The 19,553-nt window shown below is 40.3% G+C and overlaps 2 protein-coding genes across 9 annotated transcripts in view; one reads left to right on the top strand and one right to left on the bottom strand.

The window, feature by feature from the left end:
• Nucleotides 1-595: 595 nt before the first annotated feature.
• LOC102066420 (zygote arrest 1 like) lies at nt 596-3,768 on the top strand. The gene is made up of 4 exons (XM_005482475.4): nt 596-1,875; nt 2,273-2,365; nt 2,512-2,586; nt 2,972-3,768. The coding sequence occupies exons 1-4, from the start codon at nt 1,279-1,281 to the stop codon at nt 3,113-3,115; spliced, it is 909 nt and encodes a 302-aa protein (XP_005482532.2). The 5' UTR covers nt 596-1,278; the 3' UTR covers nt 3,116-3,768.
• Nucleotides 3,769-3,945: 177 nt separating this feature from the next.
• LOC102066586 (protein furry homolog) overlaps nt 3,946-19,553 on the bottom strand; it is a 223,907-nt gene continuing 208,299 nt past the window's right edge. For 6 of the 8 annotated variants that reach the window (XM_074535307.1, XM_074535306.1, XM_074535308.1 and 3 more), the window contains 7 exons: nt 18,816-18,965; nt 17,214-17,312; nt 16,675-16,758; nt 11,881-11,898; nt 8,255-8,365; nt 5,968-6,161; nt 3,946-5,412 (listed from right to left, as the gene is read on the bottom strand). In XM_074535307.1, coding sequence (XP_074391408.1) covers nt 5,154-5,412; nt 5,968-6,161; nt 8,255-8,365; nt 11,881-11,898; nt 16,675-16,758; nt 17,214-17,312; nt 18,816-18,965 — 915 coding nt within the window. In that variant the 3' untranslated portion in view covers nt 3,946-5,153. The remainder of the gene's footprint in view (nt 5,413-5,967; nt 6,162-8,254; nt 8,366-11,880; nt 11,899-16,674; nt 16,759-17,213; nt 17,313-18,815; nt 18,966-19,553) is intronic. The other 2 variants (XM_005482476.4, XM_074535303.1) reach the window with 1 other exon arrangement.

Here is a 19,553-nt window from a genome sequence, read left to right as displayed (position 1 = left end):
TCATCTGCCACTTCCATCAGTTTCTTGTCCTACAATAATTTTCCATATACCTTGTCCTTTGAAGGAACTTTAACTTCTAACCTTGTAGTGTTCTGGGAAGCTGCAGTAACTTTCTTCCCAAAGCGTTTTAGAGGAACTCCAACGGCTGATTTAAATGATGGCATGTAGTTTCCAATTTGATTTCTATCCCCATTCCTAAAGCACCTTAAAAACTTCATTTTTTTGCAGCTACACTGCAATCATTAAGTTTTAACTTGGCTATATCAATACCCTATTTTTGCTTTGATACTGACAGTGCTTTGAAAACCCAAGCGACATGTGGAGTCTTGAGACATTTTTCTTTTAATTATGATGAATGTGTTTCCTGAATCTTAATCTCTTTGTGTCCTGTAAAAATGCTGTTTCTTACTCATTTATCTCAGACCCTTGAAAGTGTCAGATACACTGTGAAGGTTTAAAGACATCATCCCTATCAGGTCTTCTCTAGTGTCTCTCTTGATGGCCCAGTGAATTTTATAAAGCAACACATTTATAAAGATGGTAATGAGTCATACAAAGAAAGGATTTCACATCACTGCAGTTCCAGGGATTTAAGGGTTACATACACAGTAATGATTTAATTACATTATTCTAACTGTATTGCCTTAAAATTAAACTAAAGTGATGTAATTATGGAAGAAGGAAGAAGATTAGACTAATATGCACATGCTTTTATTACTTGCTTTTATTATTAACACATTTCATATACAGATATTAAGCCACTGCTTTCCCTTACTTCAGTTTGTATACAGGAGTATATTCCATCTTTTCCTTAAGCGCTTCAGTTGATAGAAAAAGTTCCAGGTAGATAATCCCCAAGTAACAGAAGAATGGGGATACTCTGACCTTTTAATACTAGTCAAGACTTCTTTTCAGAGATGTAATTGCCTAAATTCTTTGCTCAGCTCTCTGGGGAACACCCAGTTTATCAGGACTTTGTTAGTTCCCCAAACTCCTTTTTTTTCCCCTTCTTTTAGGACCACGAGTAGAAGGAACTGTGAGCAAGCAGGCTTCTCCTCGCTGTGCAGGCCGTGGTTTTCCCAGCTGTGGCTGAATGACTTCTCTCCATCATTAGAGTCTGGCAGAGAAGGAAGGCAGGTCGGCCTTCCCTGGCCATCAGCCCCCCTCCCTCCCTCAGCTGCCGCCACTTTCCCCATCAATTAGCAACCATCAGCTCCCCAGGTCAGATAAAAGCAGGGCAGGGACACAGGCAGGGCTAAACCTTCAGGGGCGATAACCATGGACAGCTTCGTCCGTTCTCCCATCGGCCCCTACCAGAACCGGAGGAGCAGCCCCGCTCTCGGCCGCGGCTGGGACACCGCGGCCAGGCAGCCCAGCTGGAAGCAGAGCAAGAGCAGCAGCATCAGCCCCTTCCTCGGCGGCCCTTTCTCGCCGCTGCCCCCCGACTACCTGGAAAGCTACCGGCGGGCGCAGCTCCAGGCGCTGCTGTCGCACGTGGGCCTCGCGCTGGCGCCGCGGCCTCGCCGGGCCAGTACGCAGGAGGTGGCGGTGCAGGTGAGCCTGCGGGCCGACGTGGCCGTGCAGTGCTCGCTGGGGCCGCGCACGCTGCCGGCCACCCGCGCCTTCAGCCCCGACGGCCTGCGCGCCCCGGGCCGCCTCGCCCTCTACTCACCCGCGCCCGACCGCCGCCTCTTCGCGCCGCCCGACGTCGCGCCGCTGCCGGAGAAGGCAGCGCCGGCAAAGGAGACCCCGACGGCGGACGGCGGCGAGGAGCAGCAGGAGGGCCCGGCGGGGGCCGCGCTGCCGCCGCGCCAGGAGCCGGTGGGGACGCGGCAGGAGGAGACCGCGGCTCCGAGGCAGAGAGCTGCCTTCCAGGTGGGGCGGGGGGCGAACCTCGAGCAGGGAGGCCAGAAATCCCCTCATGAGCAGCGCGGTGGGCCCTATCCTGCCCCGGGCTGGCTCTGTCTCACCTAGAGCAGAAGAGCCCCCCGCCTGTGAAAACCCACAAGTGTAGATCAAAGCATGGCAGAGTGGTTTGGGTTGGAAGGGAGCTTTAAGGTCATCCAGTTGCAACCTCCCTTCCACAGGCAGGGATGCCACCCACTAGACCCTGTTGCTCAGAGCCCCATTCAGTACAGCTTCAAATATTTCCTATATGGCTTCCGGGGCAATATTTTTCAGTGTCTCACCATCCTTGGGGAGTAGTATTGAGGGAGCTGGGCTGGGTGCTCTCGGGCTGCTGGAACTCTGTCAGTGAACTCTGTTTCTGCAGATCTTGGAGCAGAAGTATGGCTATTTCCACTGCAAAGACTGCAAGACCAGATGGGAGAGTGCTTACGTGTGGTGCATTTCTGGAAGCAACAAGGTAGTTAACAAGTAATCTCTTTTCTCCTGAGACTTGTAAGAATGGCATAAAATCTCTGCAAATTAGATGTTTTGGCACAAACTTGAGTACCTGTGTACAACACCTTGAATAAGTCTCTCTACTAACAGAACTTGCATTTTTTTCAGGTGTACTTCAAGCAGCTCTGTCGCAAATGCCAAAAAGGCTTCAATCCCTATCGAGTGGAAACAATCCAGTGCCAGGTAAGCTAACTGTACTCCATTAAGACTGTCAGATGTTATATATGCTAATTCTATTAAGTTTGATATTGACTTTATCTGGAAAAAAACTTGACTTCATCAAATTACTAGGAAATGTTATTTAGGAAATGGGTATTGGGGTAGGCCCCCTCCTCATGGATGGCTTATCCAGACAGTTTTCATATAGCATTATGGCTTGCTACATTTATGGTGTTTCTAAGTGAGAAAGCTTTTACACCTTAAATCCACAGGGTTTTTGCAAGACTTTTTAAGTTCTTAAGTATATCAGCCCCAATGTGTTGCTGTTATTAAGGTAAACTAAATGTTAGTCTAACATGAAGTGCATCCTCTCTGATCTACTACTACTAACATGTCTTTATTTCTTAAGACCTGCTCCAAGATTCGTTGCTCTTGCCCTCAGAGGAAGAGACATATTGATCTCAAGAAACCTCATCGCCAAGAGCTCTGTGGCCGCTGCAAAGGCAAAAGGCTGTCCTGTTATAGCACTTACAGCTTCAAATATGTTGTCTGATCCAAGTGCCCTCTTCTGTTTTGTGCTTTGCACTTTGTCTTTTGTAATGTTTTGACTTAAGGCTTTTGACCTGGCATTGGATAATGGATGAAGACTTCAGTATTATTGTAAAATATAATAATTTAAAGTATGTAATTTCACTGAATATATGCTGTAAATAAAGTTCAAAAAGTTTGCACTAGTTTGATATCCCTTAGTTTCAGCCTCCTTGGTTGAAAGAGGAAAGTATATCTGTAAGGAAGCAACCCATTTGATTTCCTAAAGATAGTAGACTTTGTTTTGAAGCCTTCAGGGAATGGTAAGATTCAGGCTACACTAGCAAGTTTTTCCTTCAGTCACTCAAACTGAACTAGGGTGGAAGATGCAAATGTTCTGGAGCACAAAGTCTGGTCTAAATGCAAATGTGTCTTCCCCTTGCCTCTGTCAAATGTATATGTAAAAACCACAGCTGCTGGGTAATCAAAGACTATCTGCCAGAACAGGACTATGGCTGTAAAGTAGGTGGGAAAAGGGTGTAAGCTGCCTATGTTCAAAATGAGGAGGGGAAAAAAAACCTTTTGATGGCTGTATCTGTGCCAGTGTAAAAAGCACTCTTTAGGGTAGAAGGAAGTTCAGAGGCTTTCATAGTCAGCAGAAGACCAATGAAACTATTTTTGCTGAGTGCTGAGTTCTGAGGAATTTTTGTTGGGCTGTAGTTACATTTCTCACTCTTTTCTATGAATGGTTTCAGCATAAACCAGGAGCTGGGTATTTTTTGGGGGCTGCTAATCATGGATACCATGTACAACAGTACTAATTCAGACAAGAACACAATTTTCACAACAAGCACGTACTGTGTTGTGACTATATGCAACTTTTATACTTTAGTTAAATGGATGTACTGATCCAAATTTCAAAGTTACTTCACAAAAACAGTTAAGTGTATTTACAGTGTGAATAAGTTACATAGTTGTCAGAATAAAAGTGTCTCAGATGTGCAACAGATTTACATGCATACATTTAACACTGGACAGCAGTTAAATGTAAGAAAAAACCCATATAGTCATGACTTTGTATATATACATTACAAATAAAATAAGACCTCTCTTTGAAGAAACTTAACATGAGAACTTGCATTTCACGTTAATATTTTTACTTTTTATACTCAAAATTTATATTAAATAAAAATATGCATGCTTAACAGTTCAGAAGATTTGACTCTGTGATGGGACTTTCTCCTACAAAATGGCAAGTTAAATTAGGTCAACCATCCTTTAATAGTATAAATATATTCATAAAAGCAAACCTCTAGTAAAAAGCAGCCAAGGTCCTTAATAAAAAAAAAAAAGAAAATCTATCAAGACCTTTCATGATCCTTGGGGGGGCCTAAGAACAGACCTCTACACTATGATCCAGTACCTTCAGAGACAGTAGCCAAGTAACATTAGGAAATGTACTTCATAGCAGCTCATTGTTTTAAGATACAGTAATCATATTCAAATTACAGTGTACATTAAATTATAGTCTGTTTACAGTTTGTTTCATATACACAGGCTCTCAGCTTTTGACCAACAAGTTTGTGAGATTCCGTGGCCAGCTTCATTCTGCCCATCTTTCACTCAACTAAATAAGAAAAAAAAAAAAAGGAAAAAATGTACAAGGTTTGTTTTTTAACAAAAAATACTATTTTGTGAAGGAAACATTGCACTTTTGCCAACCAAAAATTAATTTGCTATAAAGGAAGTATTGTTCAGTGTAGTAGGCTTTGGTATGCAATGGAAGTCACTTCTTCAGTAGTGAGTTGCAGTTGCTCAGTGAAATGCTAACTGGTTTTTGTGCAACACAGAACAAAGGATGTTGTCCCAGGTGCTCTATGCTACCTCTGTCCTTATAGTATTGCTATGTGTTTGAAGTTCAGCCCATCGCTTTTTAGAGGAAATCCTAAATGTAACAAGAGTGAGTACAGTTTGACCAAGCCTTTGTAAGGCTGAAAAGACATTGAGCCACCTCACTCCCACAGGACAGCACTCCCAGCTTGAAAGGGGGCCCAAGGGTCCTGTCAGAGACTTGTGCCGGAAACGCTGGAGTCTGGGAGAAAAGTATTGATGACCCGGTAGCTCTGAGCCCTGCGGATCATGTCGCGGATCTCGATGTTCAGCTCCATTAACTTGGTGCAGATTTCAGTCAGGCTCTGGTTGGAGCCCACCAGTGCATAGGTGCCTGTCTGACCCAGGGTTTGGTGGCGGAAGTAAATATTCAGTAGTGTCTGGACTTCATCATCAGAGGTGCTTCCAAAGATATCATTGGGCCACAAAATCCTGCAATGGAACAGGAAAAGAGCAGGCATTTCATTATGGGTTTATTAGCAGAGAGAGGAGCTATGTGACAGAGATCTCTAAAAGAAGAATGAACTTGCACGTGCTTATAAGCCTAAAGCAACTCAGTGTTTTACACCACTCATATGTTACTTGTATTCTGGTATCAGGCACTGAGTACACATAAAAGTGCAATTTCCATTATCTAAAAAAATGGTTAAGAAAACTCATTCAAATAGATGTCAGTGAAACTGAGCTGAATGTTAGCTTATACCAATGACATGCACCTGTAAGGAATTAACTCAATACAGATTCTTAAGAGCCTCACAGGACTTTTGATCTACAGAATGTAATTAAACATCTTAATTATTGCAAGCATTTGTTTGATAGTTACTTGTGGCACACCTCTCCAAAAGCCAGTATCAATGCCCCCATGTTCCTTGTTGAAACAGTAATTAATGATGCTGATCCTGGGCATTTCATTTTGTTAGGAAGATAATAGATGCATACTTTTCTAAAAACATGAAAGTCTAATATGAACCATGTAGCAAAACTTGCCTGCATTCTCTTATTTGTCTGACGGCTTTAACAAGTTCATTGTTTTTCAAACACTCCAGCATGGACTGAATAGCTGCTTCAGTAGAGTTGAATGTGGGCTCAGATTCTGTTGTCAGAGGCTCAGCTGCAATTGCAGCAGTAGCATCCTTCAGATTTTTCTTCAGCTCACTCAGTTCTCTTGACATATTTAACAGCTGTTCCAAGGAGAAAAAGGAGAGATGGCTATTTTCATTCTCCATAAGCCCCACATGGAGTAGCTACTTCAAGTTTGTCCTTACTACTACGTTGGATGTACACATTATGAAAAGGACCCCAATTTAATACAAGGACATTTCTTGATCTCTGTACAATATAGAGAAAAAGCAAACGACAGTTTTTTTGGTTTTTTTTTTACCTTTGTGCATCCTTTAACATCATGCTGTAGTTTTGGCTTGCTAAAATGCAGGAGCGTATCTAAACAAGCTTTTATTTTTCACCCTTGCTACTTTTTTCACATCATAGTGGAAGAACTGAAGAAAGCATGTACTTCTCCTAGCAAGGTGTTGATATTTATTTACAGAACACATGCAGCATCTGACATGATTAACAGATGGACAAGAAATGTATAACCCTTTCTCAGGCTGAAAAGTTAAAATGGCATAAGATTCATAAATACTTAGTTAGTTAATAATTTCCAAGGATCTACTTTTTCATGCACCTACATGCTAAAAATAATCACTGTCACATGAACTGACAATGGAATTTCCTTCAAGTGATAGCTTGTGGATCCAGCAAAATATGCAAATGTCATAGTGAAATAGCTATTCTTTGTACAATTGTTTCCCAGTTCCATGGGTGTGGGATCTCAGCACCTCAGGAATGAGGTGCCGAGTCACCGAGACCACCCTTGGGGGGCTTGGGAGTCCTGGAATGTTGCCAGAAGTGTCTGGTGGCTGGACTTTGATCCTACACAGGAAACGACACCTGTATGAGGATAGGAGGATTTCACCGGGGTGAATGGTGAAGGGATTAGTTAATTAGAGGGTGAAACACAGGGTTTAGGATTTCTGTACAGGGGGGTTTAGAGGAGTAAGATGGAGGAATTGGGGCGTGTCCTGTCCTCCTTCTTCTTCTTCTTCTCCTCCATCTTCTGTGGTGATGGTGGCACTTTGGGATTGGTCATTACTAAGAGTGCACCGGGCAATAAGGGTGAAAGGTATTGGGGAAAAATGATAAATATTGTACACGCAACTTTGGGTATAAAGATAGGTGACCGCCCGGAGGGCAGGGGAGTGTGCTCATGGCTGGCTGCTGAGCAGACATCTGTCGGGCCGAAAGAAAATCTTTTAGATAAACAATTAATAAACACAGAGACTGAAAGAAGAACTGAAGCCTCTTCTCGTCCTTTGATACGCGGGCTGCCCCAAGGCCACTCCGGGCCTTTCCAGGCCCTCCAAACAGCCGAAAACCGGACACATGGGCTGCATTATTTATAACAATTTAACAAAGTCTTAACTGTGAAATACACTTACAGAAATCAATTATAAGGAATACAAAATATTTTACAACTTATTTTTAAAACTTACTGTACTGCTGTAGCAGTTGTAGATGCCTATTGTCCTGTCTTAAAAGTGAACAGCCTAGTCACAATGTGAGCCAGCCTTCACAACATACAACATATCCTTAAGATATGATAAATATTCAAACTCTTTTTACTCCGACAGCATAACTGATAAAACAATTTCTGTTTATAGGCCACTATAAACAGAATATAAACTACTGGAATATGTTATAAAATACATATAATAGCTTAAAATTTTATTTTACAAAGCAGAGTACAACAACTTCTCCTACGCAATAGTTTAAAATATGTACATTTTTCTCCTTACCAGGAGAAAAATACACATGGAATGGTAAGTTAAATGATAATAATTCAGCTTAAAGTGATCACCTCAAAGATATTTCAAAGTATTACATATTTTAAGCAACTGCTGAAAATAAGCTTAATTAACAGTACTGTTCTTGTGAATTTTTTTTAAAGTAAAATTCATAGATATATCTAAAAACAAAAAGATGTTTGGGTCAAAAGTGAGAGTGTGCATGTCAAAATATTTAAAGAAAAAGGTTTGTTAACATTACAGAATTAAAAAACCAGGACATTAAGGTATTTAGTTGATTATGTATGCCTGCAGATTTATAGTCAGTGTGAAATAGTGGGATTCTTGTTGTTAAGTCCAGAGAAAGGAAAAATAAGAACATGAAAATAAAGGGGAATTTTCAGTATAGGACTTTGTAGTTTGTTACATACCTCTGGCATGGAACTCACTTCGTGCACTTGTCCAATAAGTTTACAGTAGGACTGAAAAAGCAACAGCAGCTGGAAGTGCAGCTTATATAATCTCTGACAGAGTTCCAATTGCTAAGGAAAGATTTGTAGGAGAAGAAATAATTAATGAATATTAGTGAATTTAGATAATTTTTGATAACTAACAAAACACAGTGAGATAGTTTGTTCTCAAAAACATTATTTTACTGAAGTATGATCATATACTATTTCAGAAAATAAGTAATGATTTTTCTTCTGCAGCTAAGTCGTATATGACATTGAAAATAAAATTATGACAGCTAGGTCTCATGTAGCACATGTCAGCATCAGACTCAAAATATTCTGTTTTGGTTAGCTTCACTGTCTCCAGTTTGCAGCTGGAAAGCAGAAACAGAATACAGGGGAAGTGACTTCCCTGCATAGAACATCAAACTCCTGAATTTCAGATAAAGTCAAAGACCTCTTCTAAGGGATGGATATCTAAGACAGAAGCCAGGAAATAGATGGTCAAAGCTCCTGCCTGCTCCTCTGAGGAGAGAGAAACAGAAGTGATAAATTCATCTAGGAGTGAGAAGGAGGAAATGCCAGCCCTGGAAGTTGAAACACTTTTCATGGATTTTCCACCATCTTAAAGAAACTATACAACAGATGGATGGAGTTTAAGGTGTAGGAGGGTATTTGGCTTCTATGAAGTATTGTCCCAGATTAAGTAGATACTGCTCTATGAATATTCACTTGTTTCTTCCAGTGTAAAGTGCAGCATGACATAAAAGATGCCAGACACATTGAAATCATGGGTGATGGGCACGGCTGCCAGAGAGGTCAAGTTAATATGCTTATAGTTCCTGGTATTCTTGTGTCTAACAGGAGGGCAATCTTGTAGTTCCACAGCTGGATCATGGTGAAAAAGGGAGGAACATTTAATATTCAGCTGGTTATATAAAAAGTGAAAATCCTGCAAGTACAAGTGCTGACCTTGTACTGACCCTTTGGCAGGAAAGCCTGACAGATTTCCAACTGTATTCATTTGCCTACGGTAACAGACACCGTGACCAAGGGTGGGCTCAGTGATGTTTCCATCTGTTTGGAGGAACCTAAGCAGAGTTTCATGCCAAAATTGGCAGAAAAGAAGAAGCTGTTCATGTTTGCTTCTTTAAAGCACTTCATACATGCTTAGTTACCAGCACATGCTGCAGCTCTTTGCTGAATTTGGGACTGTGCAAATGTCAGCACAAACACTAATAGAAAGTACTTTAAGTACATTATAAATGTTAATTTGACTGAAGTGTTTTATTTACATATGGTTCAACATTTAAGTGCCACATTTTTTAATAATAAGCTAAAATTAGAACCACAGTTTAGTGTTGCAGTTCCCCAGATTTCTGTACCAGCCTCACAAGCCTGAGGGGCGAAGGTCAAAAGCAAATTTCATCTTTTTTTCATCAGGGTGAGGTGAACACCAACTATCCATCAGAACAAACAGCCAAGGGCACTGCCAATATGAGGCAGAGTTAGTCTCCTTCTAAAGAGGGTTTGTGGGAGGATAGTGCCAAGCCAGAAGGTGTCAGCCTAGCAGGGTTTGTCCTGCTGACAGCCAGGCACATGGGGCTGCTCACACTTCAGCATCAGGAGAGCAGCAGAGCTCAGCACTGTAAATTTGCCTGGTCTGAGCTTTGTGCCATTCTGGATCTGGTATCTGTGTCATTATGTTTAATGTCTATTACTGGAGGGCAGCACTGGAGTGCTCCTGTCCCAAATGGAAAGGAGGAATTTCAGCAAGGAGGAGGCCTTCAGCAAGTTTGCAGATGACACAGAAGGATGGGATGCTATCCAGGGAGACATGGACTTGAGAAGTGGGCCCATGAGAACCTAATGAGGTTCAACAAGCCCAAGTGCAAGGGGCTGCACCTGTGCTGGGGCCATGCCAGACATGAGGACAGACTGGGAGAGGAACTCATTGAGAGCAGCCCTGTGGAGTTCTCCTGGATGAAGAGCTGAACATGAGCTAGCAGTGTGTGCTCAGAGCCCAGATGGCAAACCACATCCTGGGCAGCATCAGGAGCACCTCTCCTGTGAAGACAGGATGAGAGGGTTTAGCCTGGAGAAGAGAAGGCTTCCAGTACTGAGAGGGGCATATAAAAAACAGGGAGAGCAACTTTTTAAAAGGCAGATCATGGTAGGACAAGGGGCAATAGCTTTAAATAAAAAGAGGAGAGATTTAGATTAGATGTTAGGAAGAATTTCTTTATATGAAGGGTAGGGAGGCACTGGAACAGGTTTTCTAGAGAAGTTGTGGATGCCCTACCCTTGGTAAGTGTTCAAGACCAGGCTGAAGGAAGTTGTCAGCAACCTGGCCTAGTGAAAGCTGTCCCTGCCTATGGCAGGGGGATTGGAACTATATGATCTTTAAGGTGTTTTCCAACTCAAACCATTCTATGATCCCACCAGACTGGATATGACAGCAAAGACCCACAAATGCAGAAAGAAGGCTCTGCAGATCTGTGGTAAGGAGCAGATGTGCTAGGGCAGAACTGACTTGTGGGCAGGGACAAAGCCTACCAGAACAGAGAGGCAGGGCATGAGGAACACTGCCAATGAAATAAACCTGCCCAGGGGCTGTTCTCTGTAACCAAGGGCACAGAGCCATCGTGTGGCTAACCATTCCCTTCCCAAAATAAAGACAGATTGTTCAGATACAGCCTCCTGGAGATGGCTTTGGCTTCTGTCTTCTCTCAAAGCATGCTCAGGCCTGTCAGGGGCTGGCTGGTGTCCTCCCAGGGAAGGTGCTGAGTGCTCACCCGAGCAAGCGCCAGCCCAGGGACACTCGCTTCCTCCCTGGTCCTGTCCAGCTCCCAAGCAGGGACACAGCCTGAGGTTCCCCAGCAGGCATCAAATTCACTCTATTCAAATTTTGGAGACCTAGCAACACTACATAGCAGTTACATACACATATAGTTGGAGCTGTCAGGGAGTTAATAATTAATTGAAAACAAACATAGCATCATTAAAAAAAAAAAATCTCATGATAGCTTTTAACACTGGATTTTTTTAGTCCTTGAAGAACAATAATTCAGTTTCACCCTTGTGGCTGCTAACCTGAATGGAAAAAAACTAAGGTCAAACTAATGGTTCTAGCTTGACTCAGTATTTAGTTACTGTATCAAGAAACCCAATTTTTGTTCTTCCTGAGTAAGTATTAGAAACCAATAGTGGTGAAACTGTTCATCAACACATACACAAAAGCCATTTGAAATGTAACTTCCAACTATAAATTGTAGTTTTTCACTAAGAAAAATGGAAAATTATTAATTTTAAAATAACAAAAAATGTTTCCTGACCCAGCATATTACATCCATTAAAAAGCTTGATTTGTAAAAATGTCTGTAAATGACCATTTGAAACAGCATATGAAAGTGTCAAAATTTTGGCACAGTATTTTTTTATTTCACAACACGTTAGTAAATTATTTTAGTCATCGCATTTAGAACCATGTCTTGTATAGGAAAATTATAACAAAAAAGAAAACATGCTTAGAAGTAAAACAGTAGACTTAGGGTGTATTAGTCCATCCACAGATAGACAAAAAATATCAAAGAACTTCAACTTACTGCAAGAGATTCCATTTGCTACACAGCAAGCATGGCACAGGAGAAAAGGAAAGGAAAGAAAGTATAGTGTCAGTGTAATGCATGCAATAGGAAGCACAGCCCATCTGTAATAGCATAACTTATCAGCAGTATTAGCAATGCTTGCCTCAACCTGATAATTGGTTGGAATATCACATTCAACATGCACAGCATTCTTAATAAAACCAAGCTTTAATTCTAATGATAAATTCCAGTCTAAATATCCTCAGTTAGAGCTTCAGATTTATTAGTTTAGATTTATCCTACCTAGCGGCTCAAGAACTTACAAAATAGTGTTAGAAAACTCTTAAATAATACTTTTAGTTAAATTTGTCTTTTTCTTATTAAGAAAAGCTCATATTACAAAGTACTAAAAAAATTAGGAACGATTTTCAAGTGATGAATAAAACTGAACTTTGCTATTTCTATATATTTTCTTGTTTAAAAATACTTCTATTTTTTTACAAATAGATCTAATGAAATTGGCAGGATAAGTTTTATGGCTGCTGGGCTTATTACTTGGCACATTACAATGGAAATGTTTTGCATATAACTTTCAAGTTATGACTATCACAAAGAAAAAAAATGTGTGGAAAATGCCAATTTTGTTTAACTACATGGCAATGCCACAAGTTGAGCCTTGTATCCCTTCCTCTCACCACTAATGATTCACTGGTTTATAATTCTGAAGCTATTAAAATGTCAGTGCAAGTCCTGTTCCAATAATAATAAAAATTCTAATTGACTTACATTAGCATTTCAAAGATTAGGGGACTAAGTGCTCTCTTTGAAACAGAAGTGTTCCTCTTTTCTTTGCTAAGAACATTTGCACTCTGTGTTCACTTAATGCAGCTTTTCTTATTTTACAAATATTACAATCTCATTACATTTTTCATGAAGAGAGTCATCATGTAAATGCTGAAAGTTACAAACACAACCACATCTGCCCAGTTACAGCCTGATGTCAGTGCATATGCACACAGTGTTAATAAGCATATGGAATTCTTCTTAAAATTATTTACCTTGCCATCAATACAAAGGCAGAAATACAGAAATGTGAAATAATATTAACTTTGAGGAGCCTAACAGAGCATTTCAGTCTGTTTTCTTGACAGTGGCCTTACAATTAAGATATGTATATGAAAGTGTTGCTCCAAACCCTGCACTGCTTTTCTATAAAACCATGACAAATTTAGCTTTAAGCTCTTGTGATGTTTAATTTTTTTTTCTTTAACACTACTTGAAGAGTTTCTTCTTGTATTTAGTACTCTTCAAATAAAAAACCTTTATAGCTTGGCTTCCATGCAGTTCACATAAATGAAGCTTTATAAAGCTAAATTCAAGATAAGAAGAAGACAAGAGCAGACAGATCACTGTGTTCCAGTAAACTCACAGGTGTGCTGGCTCGTGTTTTTCCAAATCTTGTTGTCTCTCTTAAGCTACTCTGAAGTTTAGCATGCCACCAAGTTTCACTTAGACTTTCAAAAATACTGGAATCCATATATAATTTCTAATTTGCCATGGAATTTACTTTAAAGAAGGGGGGAAGAGGGAGGCGGAAGCAGCAAATAAGTGAATTCCATGGTCTTTTTTGCCAGAAAACACTGTCTCCTCTGTACTGCTTCCAAAACTAGAGCAAGCCAAAAAAAAAGGGGGTGAGGAAGGGGTTTCACATTACATGAAAAACTTCCTTCTTCACTGGAAGAAAATATACTGGGTACTGGATTTCTCTGAGCTACTGATGCTCAGCTCCATATTGCTCTCCAATATCATGATTGTAACTTCCTCCCTCTTTCACCATAAAATGAAAGATTCCTTGGAAGTTGAAAAGAGATTATTTACTGGCTTAAGTGATATTTCTTTTTTTCTGCAGCAGCAAGGCCCCAAGTGGAACAATCATAGCCTTCACATTTTCAATTTCTTGTTTAATTCTTAGAGTAAGGGAAGTGTTTTAGATTAGTGGATAGACACTACACAATCAGTGGTTTTGGCAGCTGAAAATACCAAATGTTTAGAGTACTTGCATCATTTGCCTAATTTTTAAAGCAGCCAGTAAATGTAGCATCTAAGAAGGACATAATGGCATGTGCAGTTATCTTTTGTCTATAAATTGCCTCCTATGTCATTGAGACTGTTGCTCAAAGTAGCATCGAAGCTTACAAATCACACACATCCATTAATGTAATTTGTTGCAATGATAAGGCAGGGGACAGACATTCTGGCACATGAAGTTTTTCCCCAATTTCATAAAAGTTGCTAGCTCTAGCAGCTGACCTAGACAATTTCTATTTCAAGCCTCTTTAATGTCAGAAGAAGCAATTTTTGCCTTTGCCCATTTTCAGTAATAGTAACAATAGTTAACAAATTATGTGCAATTATTTTGAAATAAGATCTGATTAGAGAAACTGTGCCAAATTAGTTACCAGCATCGAGAGGCATTTGTGCCACAAGTATTTGTAACAAGGCTGAATTTGGTCTCACATCTGTCTCATCTGTAAAGGGGTTTGTTTTCTCCTCAAGATTTTTACCAGGTAAGGAGTCCTAAGAATCTAAGATCTCTGCCTTTTGTACAGCAAGCTGTTGCTTTTTCCTCCTTACCATTAACTGTGAACCTTTTCCGGGAGTAGCCTGGTTTTGGGCTTGGCTAAACAATTTTTTTTTTGACAGAAATTTTCAGTAGGATTTCAGGCCCTAGACTAAACCTCAATGAGTTTGAGTCTGGGCAGGTTCCCTTGTGACTACCACTATAAGACAGACTTTCCCCCCTACAATTATTAGATTCTTTAGCCCTTCATGTTGAGGGAGAAGTGGAGAGGAAAGATAAGAAAACAAATACTTGCCAGTCTACGAGTAATTTTTCCTTGTCCCTTCCTAATTGCATTTCCTCAGTTTCCCTGGCCTTTTCCTCCCATTACACTTTCACTGAATAAACAGATTGTACCTCTGGGAAAAGCTGCTTCAGTTGAGGTGAATGAGTAGGGGACAAAAAGAAATATGCCTGTTCATCCTGTCAACTTCCAAGGAGTAATGCATTTTGGCCTGAATGAATAATGCTGGGGAGAAACCAGGGACTATAAGAAACCTTCTTTTCAGTCTGTCTGATAAGGAGTATAAATACCAACCCTGGCTTCACAAAACACACATTTAATTCCAAAACAGAGAACACCTAGTTAGAAAAACCCACACAGGTCTAACATGGTATCTACTGACTTTTAGATGTGTTTAGGCCAGCAGATATGAGTTCAGGTTATTCCTTCTCCTTAGCATTATTTCTTCACTTTTTCAAAAAAGAAACAATGCAGTTGGTCAGCAAGATGTGTCATTCTCCATCCCATTCTATGCATTTCCAAAAGAGAGATGAAGAGGATAAATTAAGCTGTCTGCAGCAAGGTATGTAACACCACAGTCTGAAGTCACTGTTCAGGGTGTCTGTACATCAGAGGGAACGGAATGCCCACACACATCCCAGTATGTGTTACAGATGTCTTTTTTTGACTTCAGGATAGCTCCTTGCAGACCATCACAATTACAGAAGAGACAATATCTCATTTAAATGCACTGGAAAGCGACTAACTTTTGCGTGTTCCAGTGCTAGGTGGGGGAAGATTAAACAATTTTCCCACCGCCTGTGATTGCAGCCAGAGCGTTTATTCGAAAATCAGATTTGCTAATAAGGTCAAGGAAGCCAAAATGCAGGGGTGGCAAGGATTTGGGATTCTTGGAAAATGACATAAAAACAAAAATCAAGGGAGTTCAAAGACAAGAAGACAAATACATAGAGATTGGAAAGAGAGGTTAAGATAAATATAGAAGAAAATAAAGTGACTTGGAGGAGAAGACAGACAAACTGAAACCAACTTAAGATTAAAACAAGGTATGTGAAAAAATGGTTACAACAGGCTGTGTTCTGAATATGTAACAATTATCTTTTATAAATGAAAATACATGGGAAGAGGAACATCACTTTTTTTTCTATATGCTGTTTGCTTGCTTCCCAATTTTGGCTAATTCTGTCCAGCCCCCTCTTCTTCCCATCCCTCCACTGTCCTTCTTCGAAAAGGAGAAGGAAACAGCCCAATAAAACAACACTCCTTAGCTCATTATATATCACCAAGATATCATCTGTTTCCTATACTTAGTATATCAAATAACAGTATTAACTGCTGATGGTATTGATATCTGAAAATACAATTCCTTAACTGGAATAAAGAAACATAAACAACAAATCAATATATATGTACATTGGGTTTGAAATTTTTGTTAAAAATTGATAAAGAGATATATTTCCTTAGCTCTAAAAACTTATCTGCAGCATAAATAATTTTGCTGGCCATTTTACAGTCATTGTTTTGTAACTACTGATCTAAGTGTATTTCAACCAGGCAATTTTTGCTGTTGGGCAGAAGGAGAATGTAACAGATGAAGATAAAATGGGAGTAACATGGAAGGAGAGTACAGCAGGAATGATTTTCAGAGACACTGTGGAAAACTGCTGCTGCAATGTCTTTCTAAAAGGGAGAGCACAGGGTTAGGGTCAGCTCTGCTTCCTTGTCTAGAGTAGGGCAGCAGAAGTACCTCCTGTGAATACTTCCCATTTCCTGTGGCCAGGACTGAGGCAACAACAATAGCTTCAAGCCTAAAGTGTGAAAACTGGATCATGCCCAAGCCCAGCAGAGAATCAAGGAGGAAGTAGAGCAGACTCTTGTGGGTTTAAGAGCAAGGCATATCACACATATTTCACTTTATGGGAGAGAAATAATACTGGCCATTCATTACCTTCTCTTCAGAGTCCCCTGGCTGGCAAGTAATAACTCCATCGCGTGAGCCCCCAGCAAACGTTGCTTTGCAGTTTGCAAGCCACTATTTTCAGAAAGAAATGAAAGAAAATATCAATAAGATCTATGGTTTGATTCAAAGAAAGACAAGCTGTATTTTAGTTTCACAGCACATCATGTAAATAAGAATTTGCAATTGAATTTTTTTATTACCACAGACGATGACAATTTGCTTTGACTGTAATTTAAAAAGTGTAGTCTTGATTTCTACTAGTATTTCAATGGCATGAACAAAGAAAATTATTAATGAATAAATAGGAGAGAGACCAGGGATATTAAAGATACTGTTGTTTCTAATATAGAGGGATAAAATAGCTACTTTTTAGTTCTGGTTCATATGTCCAGGAAGAAACATTCAATGAATCCAGTATCTGAAACATGTTTTTCTACTGAATGTTAGTTTAAACAGATGTGAGTGGATGTACAGTTTCCTGACATAGCCTAAATATACAGATAAGCCAAGAGCATAATTGAGCATACCGAGAGTGTTGCCTCTTTCCTGTTGTTGTATGTGTCCAGGTACTCCTGAAGCTCTAGAACACTGAACTTCAGCTTTTCAAGAAGGCCACAAGAGAGCAGCTGGAGAAATGAAATCAAAGGGTCTGTAAATGTCTCTATAAAAGAATGGAAATACTGGTAGACAGTATAGGAAAGATATTGCAAAAGAATACCCAGATTTACATATACTAATACTGAAAAATATTTACATTTATGCAAAAATCTACACTATACTGAAAAATCAAACAGTAAAAGTTGCACCAATGATAACGTGGAATTGAAACTGTGTTCTGTGTTTAATGACTTACTAGAGGACTTCTCTAAAATGGAACAGTACATAAAGCTTAACCAGTTTCTCTCCACAGCTCTCTGATGATGTAAGGCACAGCTCTTCCATGGTCACAGCAGTGGGCTCAAGACTACACTTGACCAGTCTCTACCTCTAGACTTCACTGTGGGATGTCACACTGTTCTGATGCTGCTGGATAAACATGAGCCAGAATGAAGACAATGGGAAGGGCCATCTCATTAATTCCCTAATATATATTTTTATAGAATTATAGAATAATTGAGGTTGAAAAGGCTTCTGAGATCAAGTCTAACCTTTGACAAATACCATCATGCCAACTAAACCATATCAAAAAGTACCACATCATCTTGTTTTTAAACGCTTCCAGGGACAATGACTCTAGTGCTTTCCTGGGCATCCTGTTCCAAAACTTAACACTGTTTCAGTAAAGGAACTTTTCCTAACACCTAACCTGAACCTCCTCTGGCACAACCTGATGTCATTCCCTCTTGTCCTGTTGCTGGTTGCCAGGGAGAAAAGGCTGCTCACCACCCTGGCTACACCCTCCTTTCAGGCAGTTAGTTGTAGGGTGCAATAAGGTCTCCTCTGAGTCTCCTTTTCTCCAGGCAAAACACCCCCAGCTCCCTCAGCTGCTCCTCACAGGACTTGTGCTCCAGACCCTTCCCCAGCTCAGTTGCCCTTCTCTGGTCACACTCCAGCACCTCAATGTCCTTCTTGCAGTGAGGGGCCCAGAACTGAGCACAGGATTGGAGGAGTGGCCTCACCAGTGCCGACTACAGGGGCACAATCACTGCCCTGCTCCTGCTGGCCACACTATTGCTGACACAGGCCAGGATGGCATTGGCCTTCTTGGCCACCTGGGCACAGCTGGCTCATGTTCAGCCAGCATCATCCTCATATCACAGTTGACTCAAATGAAATCATTACACGTATTACCATCTTTCATACTGAACTATGTAAAAACTAGCTGCTTCTTTTTCATTTATGGACCAACTAGGTCCAGCAGGCATCTGTTTTATATTGGGGTTTGGCACATAGGTTCAACACATCATAACTATTCCATGGGTCTATGATTTTATATTGCCCATATGTCACTACTTACTTAATAAAATAATACAGAAAATGAATGGAAATATGGTTCTCAACAAGAGAAATGTAAGATAGGAGGACAATTCCTTTTTGGCATATCTGTTCAGGAGTTGCTCAAAAGTTAAACAGCCAGTAAAATAACACACAGCAATGAAATATGTGCTTTTTGAAAGGAATATACTCACTGTTTCTGCATCTACAAAGAGGGTGGGACATTCTGAACATGATGTTAACATCTGAGAAGACCTTACAAACTTGGAGCCTATTCCTCTCAAGTTGTCTCCCAAGTAACTAGCTGCATCACAGGTTAGGAAGCAGAATCTTTTCTGAATATTCTGGAAAGCAAAATACAATTTATTACATTATTTCCTCAAGTATGAGCTTCTTTCCTTTGTAAACAAATGGGATGGTTGTTTCTCTTTGCATAACAAAGTGCAAAGGAGACCATCTCCCCGTGGAGAGCTGAATGTCTGCTCTAGGACACTGAATAAGAGTTATTGTGCTGGAGACAGGGTACAGCTGGGCAGCTGTGAAACTAATTACAAAGTTCATCATAACCTACTACTGAAAGACATTCTTTCCTGTAAAGACAAATCAATCTTTATAAGCCTTTTAACCACAGGTAGCTTTTTTTTCTTGTCTCTATAGGGTTAACAGAGCTGATCAGCACATTACTTTTTCTGCCCATTCCGGGCATTGTTTTGTTAATATTCCTGTCAAGTGGCTAATCACATAATATAATGGACATACTAAGGCCAAACAGCAGCATGGAAAAATCAGAAAAAACGTTTTGTTTTCCCCTGTGGGAAGAACCTTTTTACTACAACTTTACTGCTGCTTGGGAAGATTCCAGAAATATTGCACTGCATCCGGGAATTATTCTTCTCAGCAGATTTTTTTAATGTTTTGAGTCCTAAACCAGT

This window comes from Zonotrichia albicollis, chromosome 2 (assembly GCF_047830755.1).
Source record: "Zonotrichia albicollis isolate bZonAlb1 chromosome 2, bZonAlb1.hap1, whole genome shotgun sequence".
Classification (NCBI taxonomy): Eukaryota; Metazoa; Chordata; class Aves; order Passeriformes; family Passerellidae; genus Zonotrichia; species Zonotrichia albicollis.
This window is presented reverse-complemented; position numbering and strand designations above follow the sequence as displayed.

Bases quoted from the DNA above. Each gene is read 5' to 3' on its own strand.
- LOC102066420 (XM_005482475.4), top strand. From the start codon at position 1,279: ATGGACAGCTTCGTCCGTTCTCCCATCGGCCCCTACCAGAACCGGAGG. The intron at 1,876-2,272 runs GTGGGGCGGGGG...CTGTTTCTGCAG, and splicing joins GGCAGAGAGCTGCCTTCCAG to ATCTTGGAGCAGAAGTATGG. The intron at 2,587-2,971 runs GTAAGCTAACTG...TTATTTCTTAAG, and splicing joins TGGAAACAATCCAGTGCCAG to ACCTGCTCCAAGATTCGTTG.